The sequence below is a fragment of the Diadema setosum genome, chromosome 17, assembly GCF_964275005.1.
Source record: "Diadema setosum chromosome 17, eeDiaSeto1, whole genome shotgun sequence".
NCBI lineage: Eukaryota > Metazoa > Echinodermata > Echinoidea > Diadematoida > Diadematidae > Diadema > Diadema setosum.
The window spans coordinates 23,049,739-23,068,746 of record NC_092701.1 but is presented as its reverse complement, the minus strand read 5'-3'; the positions used below and the strand labels follow the sequence as shown (position 1 = coordinate 23,068,746).

At 38.9% G+C, this 19,008-nt stretch overlaps 1 protein-coding gene across 1 annotated transcript; it reads right to left on the bottom strand.

The window, feature by feature from the left end:
• Window positions 1-7,984: 7,984 nt before the first annotated feature.
• Window positions 7,985-17,717, bottom strand: LOC140240796 (FAD-dependent oxidoreductase domain-containing protein 1-like). Its single transcript, XM_072320570.1, has 8 exons — window positions 17,280-17,717; window positions 16,368-16,478; window positions 15,272-15,390; window positions 13,413-13,507; window positions 12,491-12,675; window positions 11,523-11,819; window positions 10,610-10,711; window positions 7,985-8,715 (listed from the first exon to the last, which is right to left on the bottom strand). The coding sequence occupies exons 1-8, from the start codon at window positions 17,541-17,543 to the stop codon at window positions 8,461-8,463; spliced, it is 1,428 nt and encodes a 475-aa protein (XP_072176671.1). The 5' UTR covers window positions 17,544-17,717; the 3' UTR covers window positions 7,985-8,460.
• Between the last annotated feature and the right edge of the window lie 1,291 nt (window positions 17,718-19,008).

The following is a 19,008-nucleotide window of genomic DNA, read 5'->3' as shown; positions in this document are numbered from 1 at the left end:
CAAAGGACCCAGGTTTGATTCCCGGCGGAGACCAATTTTTTAACTTTTTCCTAAAAAAGAAGAACAGAAAGAGGAATACAGTAATACATGTACCGGTACATTAATTTAAAAGCTATATGTACATCATTTTCTCTTTCCTCATACCTCACATACATGCATGCATACATACATACATACATACATACATACATGCACACACACATACATACATACATACATACATACATGCACACACACATACATACATACATACATACATACATGCACACACACATACATACATACATACATACATACATACATACATACATACATACATACATACATACATACATACATACATACATTCATTCATTCATACATATGTAAACAAACATTTATATGCACTGCTATGTACATTCAGGAAACCCTACTGTCACACACACACACACACACACAATGATGTAACAAGACTTCAATACGGCAAGAGGTTTTTCTGGGAAAATTATCAAAGTTAACATGCATGTCTATGACACTACTTGGGTTTAGTTCATACAAAATTATTTTCATGGTTAAATGCACAATATTTCTCATACTGTGTTCATACAATAAGACTGGGAAAAAAAAGAGAAAATAGGGGGGTAGGGAATTAACTGCAATAAATGTTGCAAAGGGTTTTCAACCACATGCACATCTTGCATGTGACACACACAAGGGGTGGTATATTTTGAAATCCTTCCTAGGAAGAAATTTCTTCCTAGATGGTATTCTGAAAATCTTCCTAAATTTCTTATTCCTAAGCCTGTTCCTAAGGTTTTTTCTTCTACTTGGGAAAAAACTTAGGAAGGGGGCGGGAGTATGCAAATTTCTGACTTAGGAAGAAGTTGGTATTCTAGAATGCACTTAGGAATTAGGAAAATATTTAGGAAAGCCCCACCCCTGTCCAATAGCAAGCTACAAACGTCATGACAGGCGCGCTTGTCATTCACTGCGCGCACATGAATTTTGATGCGCGAAATGAGCGTGAGAAAGGGGACATGCCGCGCACACGTGTATTTGACCCTAGGTGAAAGTAATATGCGATTGTCATTGGTTGGTTCCTTGTGATACGGCATTTCGTATTGGTTTAAAAAAGGACGTGGGCAGGGATAAGGATGGCCTAATTTGCATTAAGAAGTTCCTAAGAAGAAATTTCAGAATACTAATTCTGTCTTTCCTAGGCACTTCCTAAGTTTCGGACTTAAGAAGAAACTTAGGAAGAAACTTAGGAAGATTTTCAGAATACCACCCTAGATCACACGAGGTACATCACTAAAGAATTTAAGTAGTTTTGTTTTTTTTTACATTTGCAACACGCCATCTTGATATAGTTGTCACCAGTACTAAGACCACATCGAAATGAGAAAAGGAATCTGAGATGGTTGCTGTTCATGTACTCTAGGAAGAAAAATATTTATTTGTAAGAATGTACAATGTATCCTATACATTGTATTTTGAGTATCAGACATAGGCAGAACATACTACATACAGTATATACAATACATTATAATATGATGCAAGACAAATACAAAATCTTAACAAAGCATTAGTTCTCTCTTCATTCTTTTTCTTCCATTTTCTTCATTTTTCTTTTCTTCTTTTTTTTCAAATGCAAATGAACATCTTGACCAAGTTTTTGTCTCAGGACATGCAGTATGTCCCCCAAAAAAAATTACAATCAAATTTTTGCATTGATAATACCCAATATGATTACACAATCTAAATGCTAACATCTTAGCTCTACTTTACAGAAAACCACATTCAATTTGGTTAGGCAGTCACAGAGAAATGTGGAATGTTGCAAAACATGTCACGAGTCTGATTCTCCCAAGTTTAGCACTTTGATGTGTTTATGTGTGAATACAATAGACAGAACTTGGAGGGAAGAGTTTCTTGACATCCTCTACAAAATTCCTAATTTCTCTTTGACCAGTGAAGCAAATCAAATGGGGTTTTCTGTAAGATGTGGGCAATGAGTTATAGTTTCATACCCTGAATTTGTATTTGGATTGATTCACTACATGTATTTTTAAAGATATCATTGCGGAGGGTGCCTTTTTTGGGACATACGGTATTACAAGATAATAACTCTTGATTTGCTGTGCAAAATGTACATAACCACTTCCAACACCTACAATTTTCTTTCATGATTATGACGCTGTCTTCAAGAGAAAAAAAAAATACAGAACACAACAACAACAACAAAAAAAAGAAAAAAAAAACCTTTAAAACAAACCTCAATTAGCTGGTCAATAATTACCACAAGGAATACACGTGTAGCACCCACTGGAAAAGTGTCTGCTCTAAAAAAACATACAGGTACAAACAACATCACTCATGCTCTACATACAATATGTGAAGTAGGAAAACATATCCGACATTGACAAAAGTTGGTTCACACAAAATCTGATACATATTCAATACCACAGGCATCTTTCTTACGTTGGTTTGCAATGACTGAAGTTGTGTTCACTACTGTTACCATGACAGCAACAGGAAAATAACTGATCAGACGAGCACATTTAAGTAATTGTCAAAGTAACTGCAAATACCATTACAACTTAACAATTATTGCAGACATCTTTATGAAGGAACTGAATCATATTAAAGGCATTATTTACCTTTTGCAAATGAAACAAAAACCCAGCTTTGGTGCTTCAAAATAAATTTAGTTCTAAAATGTGAGTCAGGGATAGAAACAACCAAACTAAAAATTTGAATCAGTATAATGAAAAATATTGTTAAATCTACAACATGCGAACAACAGTTATAATAAAAATGTTTCTCAACTAAACCGTCTACAGCTTTTGTTCAATGAGAAAAATCGTAACAATATCTTTCAATATTTTAGGCTTTCTTGCGGAGTTTTTATATGGTAGAATGTTTTGCGATACAACTGACCTACGCATTTAGGCATCAAATGTGATATCTCAAACATTTTTTAAATCACTGCTCCCCATGGTAAACAGTACTTTAAGTAGAGTTTCTTGTCTATATCAACATGAAATTCGTGAGAAGATAGATTCAGTTGGTCCCCAACTTGAAATTTTAGCATGGGCATAAGAATAATACAGTGAGTGAATGTATATGCACACAGTGCAAGGTCTATTGGGGCTGGGTTCAAGCCTAAGGTTTCAGAGCTTTGTTTGTGCTACCTAGCTAAAAATAGACTAGCCAGATCATGGTAAATTTCCCAACACTTCAATTTGACTGATTTGCACGTTTTTAAATATTGCATGTTATCAATCTTTTGGCATGATGCTTTTCTTTATGCTGCAGTTTTTGTTTTGTTTTTTGTTTTTGTTTTTGTTGGGTTTTTTTTGTGTTTTTTTTTTTAAAGATTGTCAAACAAGATGTTTTTACATGATGCTGCAACATGCAAAACTCTTGAACCACCCTGATTGACACAATGTACCACAAACTGGTCCAAGTTTACTCCAAACAGGCAAAGTGGCCTTTTCAACCTATCAAGACACGTGTGAGTGCAGTCTCATGTTTCAGCAGACTCCCTGAGACACTGAAATATAGAGGACTTTAGTGATACTTTGCACAATATGCAAATTCAGTCAAAATGAGATCAACATACACATTTATAATCATACATGTAGATTAAAAGTCTTGAATGTTCTGCAATTTTATTATTAACTCTTTATGTGCCATGGTGGAAACCCCCTGTGTGCCACATTATTCTGAGATGCCAACGCAGTTATGCTTTGAGAAAACATTCTTTGTCAAATCTATGTAACTTTTATACATTTCTGTTAAAAGCTGGACATGTAGTCAGCAGAGATGTGGAGAAAATGCCAAGCCTTGCTTAGACATAAATTGTATGGTAAATCTACGATTGCTTTTCTTTCAAATGACCAGTAGTTACATTACTGTATATGCGTGAGTTTTGCACACAAACCGGTGACATAAACTTTACAAGTAAATCCAGTTTACAAGTAAATCCAGTAGGGAACATCGCTTGCTGGTCAGTCACCATATAAAATGCTAGCTGTATGTGAGAGGAACAGAATCGCGAAAAACACTTTAATTGCATTGTGGCATTTGCCGATTTATCAATCAGTTTGGGCGGGTTTGCTTTTGAGCAGAATATGCGAAGTTGGCGCGCCGTCGACAGAGTTCGGGCATGCGAATGTGGCACATAAAGAGTTAATACATGCAAGATTTAAAAAAAAAAATATATATATATATATTTTCTTTAAAATGGTGTATCTATTTGCACAGAACTACTAGTTTGTGTGAAGTACAGACTTAAAGGTATTAGCCCACATTTGTAAACCTGCAGCAATTAGTCTCATAGTTAGCATGGAATTTGGGTATGATTGAAGTAACACCTGTGCAAAATTTTGTTCCAATTAGTCTATTACTTTCATAAAAATAAATGAAAATGCACCGTATGCATGCGTATAAAAATGCTCGCTAGCTCCGGTCCATGCACGTACTACATGCATGCGATACATGTGTAAGTTAATGTGCGTAGCTAGCCCGCGCTCGTAATTTGATTTTGGGTCGGGTTGACCCGGTTTGAAAATTGATTTTAAAACGATGATTTTCTCTCTTTTATCGAATGGTATAGACAAAGAGCAACAGGTGAGGTATGTTACTGTTATAACTTGTACTTGAAGTCATATTGGACCTGTTTTATGCAGTTTTGATTTTCGTGGGTTTGCAAATGTGGGCTAGTACCTTTAAGTAGTATGTTACAGACAAATGCCAAATCACACTGTGCAATTAACAGCCACATTGCTAATACAGAGACATAGCTGCACGCTTTTCTCTGACAGTCGAAGCCCATTGCTTAGATGGCACTATAAAATGTAAGTACAGACATGATAAGGTATTTCACTCATACATTTCAATGCACATGGCCTCCAATTACACTACATAACACTAAGCCAAACAGTAACCCTCACAAGCAATGCAATACACTTTACACCACAAGAAAATGCACACAGACATTTGAATCAAATTGCTCATTACAAGGTCCTTCGGGGGGAGGGGGGGGGGACAAATTTGAATACAATTGCATATCAGGCTATATTGACTTCATAAAGCATGGTAGACACAAGAATGTGACCAGGATAGTAATGAAAATGATTTTGGTTCATACACAGTGCCTTGAAAATCTTGTCACAGTGCTCAGAGCATTTGACGATGCATGAATTTTTGATTGATTACCTGAGTTACCGGAAGCCTGGGCCCTAACTAAAGTGTACCAACTCCCCACCCACTGGTGAAGAGTCTTAGGGCGCATTTACACAAAGCACGGTTCGGTCAACAGGCCGGGTTTTTGCTATGGTGCGCCAAAAGGAACCATGTCTGGTTCTGTTGAAACAGAATCAGTAATTTGGTACAAAATCACCCAGAATGTTATTCTTATGTCAAAATGAAGAGCAACAAAATCAACAGTAGAAGATAAATTTTGTAACAAAATTATTAGCAGGGAAGTGATATTGTAACAGAACCAGACTTGGTTCCTTTTGGCGCACCATAGCAAAATCCTGGCCCGTTGCCCACACTGTGATCGGTGTAAATGGGCCTTTACCAGCCTCTTTAACCCTTTCTGTGCCAGAAACTTTGAAAAATGCGCATACAATGCTACGAGGTTTTCTGCATCAATTGGCATTCAAAATACTCAAAGAGTTAGCACAATTAACTTGTAGCTTCATTTACAGGGCACCTATTTATACCCCTGGGCTGAGAGAAGCACTGGGGGTACAATGTCCTGCTCCAGGACAAAAACTGCCATGACTAGGCTTGAACCTGGAACCTCCTGAGATAGCACAGCACAAACTAGACCACAACACCTTGACAGATAAAGAGTGGAAAAAAAACAAAACAATGAACACTCTTCCTACACAGAGATACACACGACCCTTCTCTTCTCTGTTTACACTTCTTAACCCGTTGAGGACGAGTCCCAAGTATACTCGGGCAAGTGTCTATGGGAATATGGGAAATGCGTGTTATAGCAGAATCAGTCCACCCTCAATGGATTAAAAAATGTGTCTATTAGAAAAACAGTGGCAAAGAAAAAGGCAACTTGATCAAGCAGAGATTCAAGCAATGAAAAGCAATGAAATAAACAGCCTTCTTCTTCACTTCCGGAGCTGGGCTGGCCTAGGCTCACACAGCTCGGTATCTTTTTTGGCTTTTGCATTCTCTGATTTGTCAGCTTATTCATCCATGCTGAGTACGAAACAAACCAACGATATCCATGCTTATAAGAGAGCACAAAATCAGCTCCGTATTTCCACGGATTTCGATGATATTTTCCAATTTTTTCAGTCAGATAAAAATTGCTTCGCGATCAAACATTGCGCTGGAACGAAGATGGCGATTGCGCGCGGAACGGCCTCTCATATTACGCAAATCCAGCCAATGGCTAATGTGCAGCCAATTATGGCCGAATTCTCTACCGTACATTACGAGATAAAATGTAAGATGGAAATCATTTTCGCTTTCACACTTGAACCACAAAAACAATTTTTGATAAAACTGGCATACATTTCTTCTACCTCTTCCAGGTGGGATGCTTTTGAATAGCAGAAACTGTGCCACATGCCACTGTTATACTGTAAAAGTGGATATTTTCGCGCAACTAATTTTTCGCGCTAGGCCAGGTCAGAAGAGTTTCGCGTGTTTTTAATTCCGCGGAATCAAGACATCACGCACAGGAACGTATGGCAAGCAAAAATATTCGCGTGTTTTTATTTTCGCGCTAGTTTCTGGTTGCGCGAAATGCGCGAAAATTTCAACACCGCGAAAATTTCCACTTTTACAGTACTGAGTTATGGCTAGAGTGAAAGACTGATGAAGCTAATTGAATTCGTAAAATCCATTCTTTCAGCCACATGGCTGCAAAGGGCTATGGGAGAAAGGAAAAAACATTTAAATTTAAAGGGATCGTATAGTTTTGGTTGAGACGTAATTTCAGGATTCTAACATTTTTTGGTGAGATGATGAGAAACCTCTTATGAAATATGAAAGAGGAATTCAACGTTTATTTGGTTTTGAAATGGCGGAGATATCCAAAACAGAGTGATTCTAATAAAGTGTGGGACCCACATTTTATTACGTTCGCTTGTTTTACTTTTTTTTTTTTTGGATGTTTCAGTCATTCCAAACCCGATTTTCATCAAATAAACTTTGAGTTCCTCTTAAAACATTATGCTCTGTGCTATTTCATAAGTGTTTTCTTGGTATCTCACAAAAAACTAAAAGCTCAATTCTCATCTCCACCAACACTGTACCATCCCTTTTAAACTGTAATACTGCTAAATTTGACTAAAACAAGCAGTACAGTGTAATGAGAAGACAAACAATGCAAGATACTGGCATAACATAACTGGTTGTCTGCAAAAGCTGTCTCATCTCAGCACTATTGCTTTCACTTACTTGCTCTCTTTAAAGTGCACTATTTCCAGTTCTACGTTGATTGCACTTACTTCAGCAACAGCTTAAACTTAAAAAGAACTATGACAGAAAAATGTTAGTACATGTATTAAATCTTGTATTCAAGGTGAATACATACAAAATCAAAAACAAGACCAAACAATGCAGGGGAATACACATTTAGCTGCATATGCACTATACAGGGTTATAATCTTAAACATATGTAATACACCTATTGTGGAAGACAGAAAGACTAACAAATGTAAAATAACTTCACATTTGAAACATTATAGATTACGCGAATATGCTAAAACTCAATAGTTTGTACAATACAGAATGCAATTATACTGTGAATTGATGGATACGGTGCCAGTTCACAAACTATGAACACATCCCAAACGTGTTCACTGGTGTCAGGTGTATAAATAGATCGGACCACAACCAAAGAATTTTTATCTGTAACAAAATGTACCGACTAAATTTTTCTTTTCCATGATCATCAGTCAAATTATTTCCTCTTTGTCTGTGAATACAAAGATGAATGAAAATGGATACATTAGGCTTGCACAAATGTCCTCATAGCAAAGATCCATCAGAATGCAAAATAATGTTGTACAATTCATTTTACAAAGATGCCTTTGATAGGATCCTAAAGATAATAAATGAGGGAACTTTTCCAGGGTTATGCAAATTTTTGATCCCATCACACACCAAGTGGCACGTATGGCTTAGGTAAAAGGCATAGAACAAAAACGAATCAATTGGAGTGGACAGTTGACCAGTGATCCTTGCAGAACGCTGACCTTTTACCTCCTTTCACCCTCTCTTTGGTCAAGAGGTCACAGGTGCCGCCGAGTGTTGAAGTGCACAGTCTCCGATGTAATATCAGCAAACACACAACTGCCACAATGTCTATTAGTCACAGCCACATTGTGTTCCCCTTTCAACAGTACACATGTCCCTTGGTATGGTCCTGTTCTGGGGGTTCTTGTCCTGACGCAAGTCCATCAAGCAAGGGGACTCCCTTCTCCCCTATCCTGCTCATATGATGCACTGCTCCCTGATGGGCATCCTCTTCACGAAGCGGTCAAAGCCCATGCGGGTGAGGTCAATCTCGACAAACTTCCCCTCGAAGACGAGGTCGCTGATCGCCTGGCCCACGGCTGGCGACTGCTGGATGCCATGGCCTGAAAAGCCGGTGGCCATCAGGAGATTTGGGTAGGCCGGATGGAAGCCTATGATGGCATTCTGGTCCACAGTGTTGTAGTCATAGAAACCAGCCCAGGCACTCTTCAGCTACAAACAAACAAACAAATCAAAAAGAGAAGATACATATCTCTTTAAAGGCAGAAGAATACACAACCATATCCACCATTACATTGTAGTATTAACAACACACATTCATTCAAAATTTTATAATTTTTAAAGTATTGCCATGCTTTTGTCTATCAAATGAGCTAAACCCCTCATCAGGATTGCCTAAAGTATCTTATTCCATCATACAAAGTATGCCATCCAAGAATTTTAACCCCCGCTTAAAAGATAGAGTTGATGAACATTCAAGAAGCTTGTGACCTTTGAAGGAAGCGATTCTCAAAAGTGTGGAGGGTGAGCCTAAATTTGACTGTAGTAAAATCTTACTAAAACGAACTATATAAACGAATGAGTTCACAGAAAAAAATGGTGAATATATATATGTGTTGCCAACTTGAGAATCAGTTATAAATTAGCATTAGAGGGACTTTTAGAAAGTCTGTAACAAGAAATAAAACTTATGTATGAGGGCACAAATCATGAAAACAATTCAACTGTGTCTTGTCAACAACAACAACAACAACAAAGAATAATAAATAATGAAAATTCTAGTAAAAAGATACAGTACCATATAACAACTAGAAATGTCGCTATGGCGACTGGTATGTCTCCGCCATAATGCATGGTTCTCCGAATAGGTCTTTAGCACAATGTCTTGACAATGTGTGACGAGTTTCACATAACTGGCAAAATATTAAAATGACAGGTTTGTCAAAAATGCATTGAGTGTTCACTTTCCTTGAACTAGGTTTATTTGGATGAATGGCTGTACTGTCTAAGAATGCAGGTATATGGGGATATGGGGATTTGAGGATTTGTACCCAACTTTTACCCTTTTATAATTTAAAGAAGAAGTGAAATTTAGCACTTTCACTTGACTTTTGACCTTTTAGACCTTTTGGCAAGAAACTTCCAAGAGACTCTGTATTGGGTAATACATGTATACACTAAGTTTCAAGAAAAAAATCCTGCAGGCATTGCATAGATAAGAAAGAAATAATGACATTTTGATGAGTTGACCTTGACCTTTGACCCCTGACCCCTAAATTCCCTACATGATCACTGCCAGTCAGTACATGCATATACTAAGTCCCATTAAAATACTTTGAAATATTTGTGAGATATGGAGAAAAAGTGAAATTTTAACATTTTCACTTGACCTTTGACCCTTGACCTCATGACCCAAAGCTTTCTCTGGGGAATCTTTATTTGGTAGTTCATGTATACACCAAGCTTCAAGAAAATACCTTCAGACATTGCACAGATATAGGGGAAATAGTGAAACTTTGAGCATTTGACCTTGACCTTGACCTTGAGCATGTGCGCTCAAAAGTTGATAGGCACAACTTCACCCACTCATACATATACATGCCAAGTTTCATTAGGATACCTCTAACAGTTTTTTAGATACGCTGTCCACAAAATTGATTACGGACGGAAGGACGGAAGGACGGATGGACGGACGGACGACCCGAAAACATAATGCCTCCGGCGACACTTCGTGGCGGAGGCATAAAAATACATTATCTAGGAGCCGATGGGTTAATGTTGCTGGCCGACATGAATGAAGTGGCACTGTGAGAATGACTCGTATCGACAGATGTACAATATGACTGCACTGTTTTCAGTCAACCTCACAGTGGGCATGAGATAACAGCCGCCAAAAACTGCGGCTTCACAGAAGTCTGGATATTTGTACATACAAGGCATGCAAAATATCAACTGCTTAAGATGTCAACCCACACACTGTTGTGGTTTTTTTCTCTTTATAGTCATGAAGTGGAGAGACAAAAAAAAATCTGTTGTGGGTAAATCAAATTGAACCCTCATTTGAAGATATTAAATGTTGCTAAAAACCTGCACTACTAATCCTCACCTTCAGACACTCAAAAGCTGGAACAGTCTTTGATATCGATGGCCAGACAACCTCATCGAAGAAGTCGTAATCCACATTCATGTCGGTTGTCTTTGGTTCCTCCTACAACAAAGAAGTTGACATTTAAAGTCAGTATAATTATACTCATGTACAGCTCATAGCATGCTTAGTTGAACCTCTAACCACATATGCAAACACTGTTAAGCTCCCCTAGTCTCCAGACAATGATTGTGAACACTATGATTATAACTTACTTTTGTAACAACCCAGATATACCCTTGGTACAAAAGCTTCAGGATACAAACATCATCCCTTCTTTTGTCTCCTGTACACATTGCACAAATAATACAAAGTCATGAAATCATCAAACAAACCCATGCCATGCATACCACAGCAGAGCAAACTGCTCACTCAATTTATAACTGAAGACATGAAACCCACATTTTGCGCAGCCCTTCTCTGCACTGTCTGCTCACGTTTCAAGAAGGCTTTTAACAGATACACGATCAAAACTATCACAATACAAGCAGATCTCCCAACCTCTGCAGTTTTTAAAAACATACTGATCAGGTGCAAGTTTCTTCACTTTGTCTCCCTCTACAAATTAAATTTGTTAACAAATTTAATTTGTAGAGGGAGACAAAGTGAAGAAACTTGCACCTGAACCTTCACCCCTCTGAATACTATCTTTCTTTCAACATATTGATCGTTGGTAAAAACATTCTGAGGGCCACAATCACATTTTTTTGTTTTTTAAGTGGGGGAAAAAAAGAGAAAACACAAGTTTTCGTTTAAATTAAGTCTTATTTTTTTCACAGAAATTCAAACAAACATAATAATGTGAAGACAAGCTAGCTGTCACTTGTGCATTGGTTTCCTCTATTTCACATATCTGTTTTCGTAGGCTACGCACCTCGTCCGTTCTCGGGCCTGATCCCATGATGTAGTTCCCCCCGAGGCCCTCCCGCCGGAAGTATGACCCCTCCTGGTTGATGACCATGGGCGCGTCCAGTCCCGGCCCAGTAGGGCAGTGGCAGACGTAGACGTAGCGCTTGCGCGGCTCAACAGGAAGAGGGACGTCCAGCAGCTGCTTCTGCGTCCCATGGCCGATGTCCAGCATGCTGGCCAGCTGCCCGGACCAGGCCCCTGCACATATCACCGCCATGGCACAGTCCACTTCTATGATTTCCGGACTGTTAGGCATCCTCACCTTTTTGAAGAGAAGAAGAAAATATGCTGCATTCAATAACTTCAGAATAGCAGACTCAAACTCTCCCGAATTTGGTGGGAGATCTCCTGCTTTGAGGCAATTTTCTCAAGATCCCCCGCTCTCCCGCTGGAGTCTGAATTTCTCCAACTCTATCTGTGTGTCTCCCACTGAAGATGTATTTTCTCTTGCTTAAAATGAATGTTTCTCCCATTCAACTTTTAGTTTTGTATTATGTTCAGGAATAAGGCTAAGATAGCACCAGAGACCATTTATAACCCTAGAGCTTCCAGGGTCCTGAAGCGGGTTCTGGACCCCGACTGCAATGGACATTGCACTTTGAGCTCATGATGTGCACCATGCTTACAATGCACATTTTCAGGCAATCTAACAGAGTCTCCAGTTTGCCAGTGGTCCAGGCGGGAGAATCTCCCGATGAAGAGATGCTTGGGGTTGGAGTCTCAAGACTAGGCGCACAAAAGCAATATGAAATGCTTGATGCCAGTTATCCAGTTTTTTGTCACCAATAAAAGAGAAAATATAATCCAAGATACAACAGAGTAGAAAGCTTAATTCATGAAGAAATATTCAGCAAATTGAAAAAACAAACAAACAAACAAACAGTCAGCAGATTCCTACTTTGACAACAAGTGTGGGACCATGTCCGTACTAACCTTGACTGATTTGATGCGCTTTCCTTCACCAGCGGAGAATTCAGCAGCGGACAAGCCGGGACTAGTCTGGGAGCACTCGAAGCCTACCACCTCCCCGTGACAGTAACGAGCCCCCAGTGACTCCGCCTTGTGTTTGAAGGCCTTGGTCAGGAGGTAAGGGTCAAACCAGCCCTCGTTTTCCAGACCTAGGAAATAGAAGGGGGAGAGTTCCTGTCACTGTGCAAGGTAAATCTTTCTTGTTCTGTGTCTGGGCTGTGGGGTACGTTCCACACACCAAACTTTTTCTTCCGATGTCCATTTGACCCAGCAGCTGCCAATTTTCACACATGTAATCCTAGCATTACTATTTTTACATCTGCTATGGCAACAACAACAAAAAAGCATTATTTTTAGAATCATTGTTCTTGTTTAATATCCATTTAATACTAAATGAGTCATTCTGCTCTCCAAAAGGATTTGAGGGAACATGACAGGTTCTTTATCGTCACTGGGATGACAAGACCTTGCATCTGTAATTTTGGTGCAAATGACTTTTTTGGATTAATGGTCAGATTATCACTTAAGTGATGGTCTGTCCAAATCCTAGCTGTCTCAGCCCAAAAATGAAGCCACCAAGGCATGTCAGAGGAAAGGCTATCCCATTTGATATAGTGCTTTGGCAGCCATGTTTTTGTGCTCTCCTGAACACTGACATTTTGTAGATAAGAGGTCTTGTCTCCCCCAGTGACGTTATACTACCATGAGCTATATGTGAGTCAGAGAACTCCTGGAAAGCATTAATTTGTTTTGGTTTCAACTCGATCAGCCTAAGTCACCAGAAAAAATAAGGGAAAAAAAAGCTGTAAATCATTTTCACTCTGAAGGTTACATGAAGTAACATCAAGTAAAACAAGTTAGTATGCAAAGATGTTTAATAACATACCATATGCACCCAACTCCACATCTTCAGTGTTAATCCACGGAAATCGTTCCTGGAGTTTCTTGGCAGTGAGGAGCTCAATCTTTGCCCCAAGCTCACTGAAAGTTCAAAGCAAATCAGAAAACGGGGGGGGGGGGGGGGGGGGGGGAAGGAGTTGATCATTGTGCTTAAAAGAGTTCTACAATTCAGTTATAGTTACCCACACATTAATAGACAAGACTGCAGGAGGGGGTGGGGATCAAAGAAAGTTTAACCATAGCATTCATTGGTTGTGTGTTGTTGTTGTTTTTTAATTCTTGTAAGTGTTTATTACCCATAAGACAGTGGTTTCTTCTGACAGGCATTCCAGCAACATGAATGAAAATGCCTGCAGTCATGGTCAGCCAAAATGACTGAATTTGTAGCAAAAATAAGGGTAATATCTTTACACACTTGCTATTTACTCTTCTTCACTTTTTTTCTGATAAATAGCTGTAATCTCTGAGTATCAAACAGGCAGTAACAAACACAGCCCAAGGGACTGGGGGTGCATCAACTTTCAGGTACAGCACCAGCTGACAAACCCAGGTACCTCAAGGACTGTTGGGTAAAGTACGTATGCTATAATGGCCGTCAAAAGTGGACTGCTTCTACCATTTGCTATACATAACATGGCAGTGCAGGAGATAAAAGGGAGAAATTAAATCAACTTGTTGAGCACAACTCCTCAGCACAAAGCACATGATTCCATGTTCGTTTGTTTGTTTGTTTTTCTTGTTTGTTGGTGTTCAGTCTTCAGTCAAAAAACAAATGACAAAGCCCATTCAATAAAAGCAACAACAGATTGCCAGACAATAATCCACGGGAGTTTGTTAACATTCTATCTGAGGTGCAATGTGAATAAGATTTACCGACAATTTGTGCCCTGCACCACAAAACAAACAAAAAATCGCCAGACATGGATTTTTAGTTAAGGGCAGATTCTGAAAAAGCAGACTCTAAGCTTTAAAACGATGTATAACTCAATTCAAATGGATTCTCCTAACCTATATAAATATTGGAAAGAAAGCACACACTCTGGAAAGTGTGAACTGAGAAAAGAGGCTCTGAAGTACAGGGTCTATTCAAGTGCTTAATCTTTACTAAGCCGTGCTACCTGTGCCATGAATGGGACAAAAACATGAAGTTAACCACTGTAGCACAAACAATTAAGGGATTATCAGATTAAGCTGAAATTGAGCATGGTCTATTACCACATTCTGACCATGGTCTATTACCACATTCTGACCATGATAAATGTCAACTTTCAGAGCAGTAGCATCATTCTTTCAAAAGTTATTAGAGTTGAAAGTGAAGAAGGTGCAAAGGATTTTCAGGAAATGAAAGGGGCCTCTAAGAAAAACCTGATCACAATACACTACCAAAAAAGGGGTTGTAGAAAAGCTGCTGAAAACCCACTTTCCAATTCAATTTATAATCCAAAACTCAAGAATAATGTAGAAGAAGAATAACTCTTTCAGAAAATATGGAAAACTCAAAATTGACTCAGTTGACCCATTTCACCTTTCTTGAGTCCTCACATAAAATCAAGGGATGCGACTTTTTGTTTGTTCTGTGATGCACGGTCACATTTACTTAGCCTTGGAAAACCCACAATGAATGCCTCACAGGGGAGGGACCTTCTTTTTTCAGGGCCTCTCAAAAGCAAAACATGCTTTCAAAACGCAAAGAGTCGAAATACACAAGCAGCTGCTACATTATCTCTTTGTATTGCTATTATAGGCCACAGTCGTGTGTATCCATAAATACGGTGAAAAATGGTAGGCACTTTGAATGTGGATAAGCTCTTTCACACCCCCATGCACAAGAGGGGCTCTATTTACCACTGTGTCTTGTAATTGTCTCGCATGATGTCCACCCCCTTCTCCGAAGCCAGGCACAGGTAGCCCTGGGGGTTGAACTGAATGTCCGGCGGATCCGCATCGTCCACACACAGATTTTGCTGACCGAGCATGAGGGAAACAGGACATGAAATGCACCATTTTATTTACAAACTCATAGGTCAGAAATAGTTTGAAACAAATATTACCTGTTTTTTCTTCTTCTTCTTCTTTTTTTCACAAAAGAATACAATTTGTTTACCTGAAACAAACTCTCCTTTTAGAAATAAATGACAACTTGAGTTCTGACTCCTAAATACTGGAAAAAAACAAATATAGAACCCTAAAACAATGATTCTAGAGAATACTTCAGGATTAAGCACTGATAGCTGCTACACATCCTTCTTTACACTTAGTCCAACATCAGCTTTAAAGATTGCCTTGACTCACTTCATCCATAAACACAGGTTAGATCAAACATTGATGACACTTCCAACATTAATCAACAAACATCTTAGAAAGATAGAAAATCTTAACAACTAGACTCATTTCTACTCCCTTTGATTGGAGTGTGTAAGAAGTCTGGAATCATTAGGTAATGACTGATGGCATGTACACCAACCTCGTCCTACCTACTGTAGCAAAATGTATGGCTCTTGAGTGATTTGGAAAAAAAACCCACTATGAACAGATGTAAGGTCAAAATGCCCTCTCCTACATAGGGCCCCCTCAAATAAATTGACAGCAATGTAAAACCAAACAACCAATTGATATAGAACTGGACTTGGGTCAAACTTGGAATCATATGATGGGAATCTGCCCTAGTATATGTTATAAGTCTGAAATTCATGTAATCTTTAAATGTTTATATGTCAGATGAAACAAGGACTACCTTATACAGGTCAAGGGCCTTTGCTAGTCCCCCACAGCCACTGCATTTTGATATTGGGTAGTATTACCAGTATTTTGTCTGTTTGTTTGTTTGTTTGTTTGTTTTTGCCCCTTGTTTGTGTGCAATTATGGCAGTCATGTTTTTAAGAAATGTAAAATAATTTTTGAATTGAAGTTAACTTTTAAAAAAAAAAAGTTGATGCCTCACCTTAAGATTCCGCAGGAAGTGAGCGCTGTACATTGACATGAGAATGTTCTCTGGTACGGAGAACTGCTGACGGATTCCACCGCAAGACAGGACACTTGAGGCTCGAGTATACTGCACACGGACAGGGATGACAGAACAGAATCTTGTTCATAAAATACATTTAACCATGCGAATCTTACATGATGTGACTACATTTACGACGGCACTTCACGAAGTGATTTTCAATCAGATGAAACATTGAATGAGTCAACCCGAATGTGACGTGTACACTTTTGCATAATGGCTTGAAGATTAGTCCTAGAGGTTATTGCCAGATTCATCAATATAAACAACTCATAACTATTGAATGTATACATCTCTTTAACTGTGCCTGAAATTCTGCTCACAATTACAAAATTCCACACATGCAGTTAATCAATCTAAATTGACAAGCTAATTTCGAAAGATAGTTTTTAACATGCATTTCCATATCATGTTAAAGTGGGGTAAACTGATAGTAAAATAACACAGACAATGGTTCCGGTTTCCCATGTATGTATAAAAGAGTGATAGTATTGACAAATTTACTTTTTACTTTTATTTTACTTTTATGTTATACTTTCTTCTTTTCTTTTTCCGGATTGATGCGCTTAGAAACATCAGTATTAAGCGCTATATAAATGTTATTCATCATCATTATCATTTACACTTTTGAACTGTCATCACTTCACAAGTCTCCTATCAAACTGAACACAAATCTCCATAAAGTCCCCTTTTTTCAAATACCTTGGTATATATGAAAAGTCAACAAGAATAAGATGTATTTTCTTTCTTTTTTTTTTTTTTTTCATCATATTACTGCAGTAGTGTAAAACCAGAATGTTAAACAGTTTGAAAGTGGTTCTGTCTCAAAGCTAGCTCTACTGGACTTACTGCTGGATCTCTTTCAACAACGAGAACGCTGACACCAGCCTCTGCCTGCCGTCTCAGGAAGTATGCCGTACTGGAACCCATCGCACCCCCGCCGATCACAACTATGTCGGCATGTTTCGGGGGACGATTTGCGTTGTACAGTCCGTCGCCATAGTCCGTCCACTTTGTCGGGTCACGAGCCTTGACGTCCTTGATGATGCGATTGACATAGCTCATCTGGCGAACGTGCTGCCCCAGAAACTGGCCGATTCTCCTGGTGGCCATTTTGTCCTGGATGGAAGTTTAGCTTCCTTTAATAGAGAAATTGTCCTTCCTTCAATCCGCTCCTCCTTCACTGAGCAGTACTTCAAAGAGATCACACACCAAGAAGCAGCAATTGTTACTGACACAGTCACTACCTTCCTAAGCCTGTCAGTCATGTGACTATGTCTGGTAATGCTGCTGACACACCTGTAGGACAAAACAAAATAGTTGAAGTGAAAAGGAAGATCCCCGAAACCAAACAACTCAGTAATTTGAAGTTCATTCAGCCCTTTAAAAAATAAAAAATAAAAAATCTGATCGTTGCAGTTGACAAATACCTGCAATCTGCTCGTAATACTTTGATTACTGTTTTTCTGGTTTCATATTCTTGTTTGAGGAGAAATAAATTTGTCTCTTAATATCATTGCAGTACTACCTATTCGGAAGGGCACAAAGAACAGTACCTACACATAAACCTGACAGACTTTAATCCCAAGCCTACTTTACAATAGCTCTATTTTGCTGCCATTGCTGCTATTTGTCTTGGTTCTCCCCGTGGACCTACTCTTGTTGGCAGATCAAACATACGGTGCGGTGCAGCTCATGCTCAGAACAGCATCCCCATTAACATTACGTAAAGATGTATGGCTTTGGGCCAATATATTCCCTCTTTTGCTGTACTGCTGAATGCATTAAAAAAAAAAAGAGAGAGACCTGGGAGTCAGCATTTTTATTCAAGTACCAGGGTATGCATCTTTCCTCATTCACAATGGGCTGAGCTAGCAGCAGTTCACTGTCCCTTTCAATATTTTAGGTAGTGATTTTGGCAGCAAATATTAAGTATGCAGAGGATAAGATACAGAAAAAAAAAAATTAGTACAAAAATTGCACTTCTTTTAAACTGAATTGTTAAAATCAAGAACCTCTTAATGCAGTCTCCATATAATCAAAACGCTGTAGAAGAGCCGCTTCAAACTTGGGCCATGGAACATCAAAGCCAGTGGAATGCTAAGTACCGGTATTCAAATGTCATGCTCCAGAACCTACAGTGTATTAATAAATTTGCACAAATTGGATCTATAGAGATTCCACTCCTTCTCGAACACCTCCCTGCTCATACTGTAACTGTGTTCAGACGAGGGCAGTTTTGGTCGGAGTAACTTCGGAGGAAGGGTCAGAGGAAGCTTGGTTGGAGTAACTTCAGAGGAAAGGTCGGAGTAGTGCCCGTCTGAACAAGGTCATGGTAACTTCCTCCGGTCGGAGGAACTTACCACGACCTCTTCCTCCGACCAAGATACTCCTGAGTTTTCATTCTCAGGAGTATCTCGCTACCACGACTAGCTGGTCAGAGTAAATTGCCCATGCGGACAAGCCCTCGGAGTATCTATGAACTTACATACCTTACGACCTAAGTTAAACTTTCGGGGTCAAATCGCAATGTTGACATTTTGCGAGTACACGTGCGCGTGTAGTGCAATTCTAACTT

Bases quoted from the DNA above. Each gene is read 5' to 3' on its own strand.
- LOC140240796 (XM_072320570.1), bottom strand. From the start codon at position 17,543: ATGGCCACCAGGAGAATCGGCCAGTTTCTGGGGCAGCACGTTCGCCAG. The intron at 15,391-16,367 runs GTGAGGCATCAA...ATGCTCGGTCAG, and splicing joins ACTTCCTGCGGAATCTTAAG to CAAAATCTGTGTGTGGACGA. The intron at 13,508-15,271 runs GTAAATAGAGCC...TTGAACTTTCAG, and splicing joins GACAATTACAAGACACAGTG to TGAGCTTGGGGCAAAGATTG.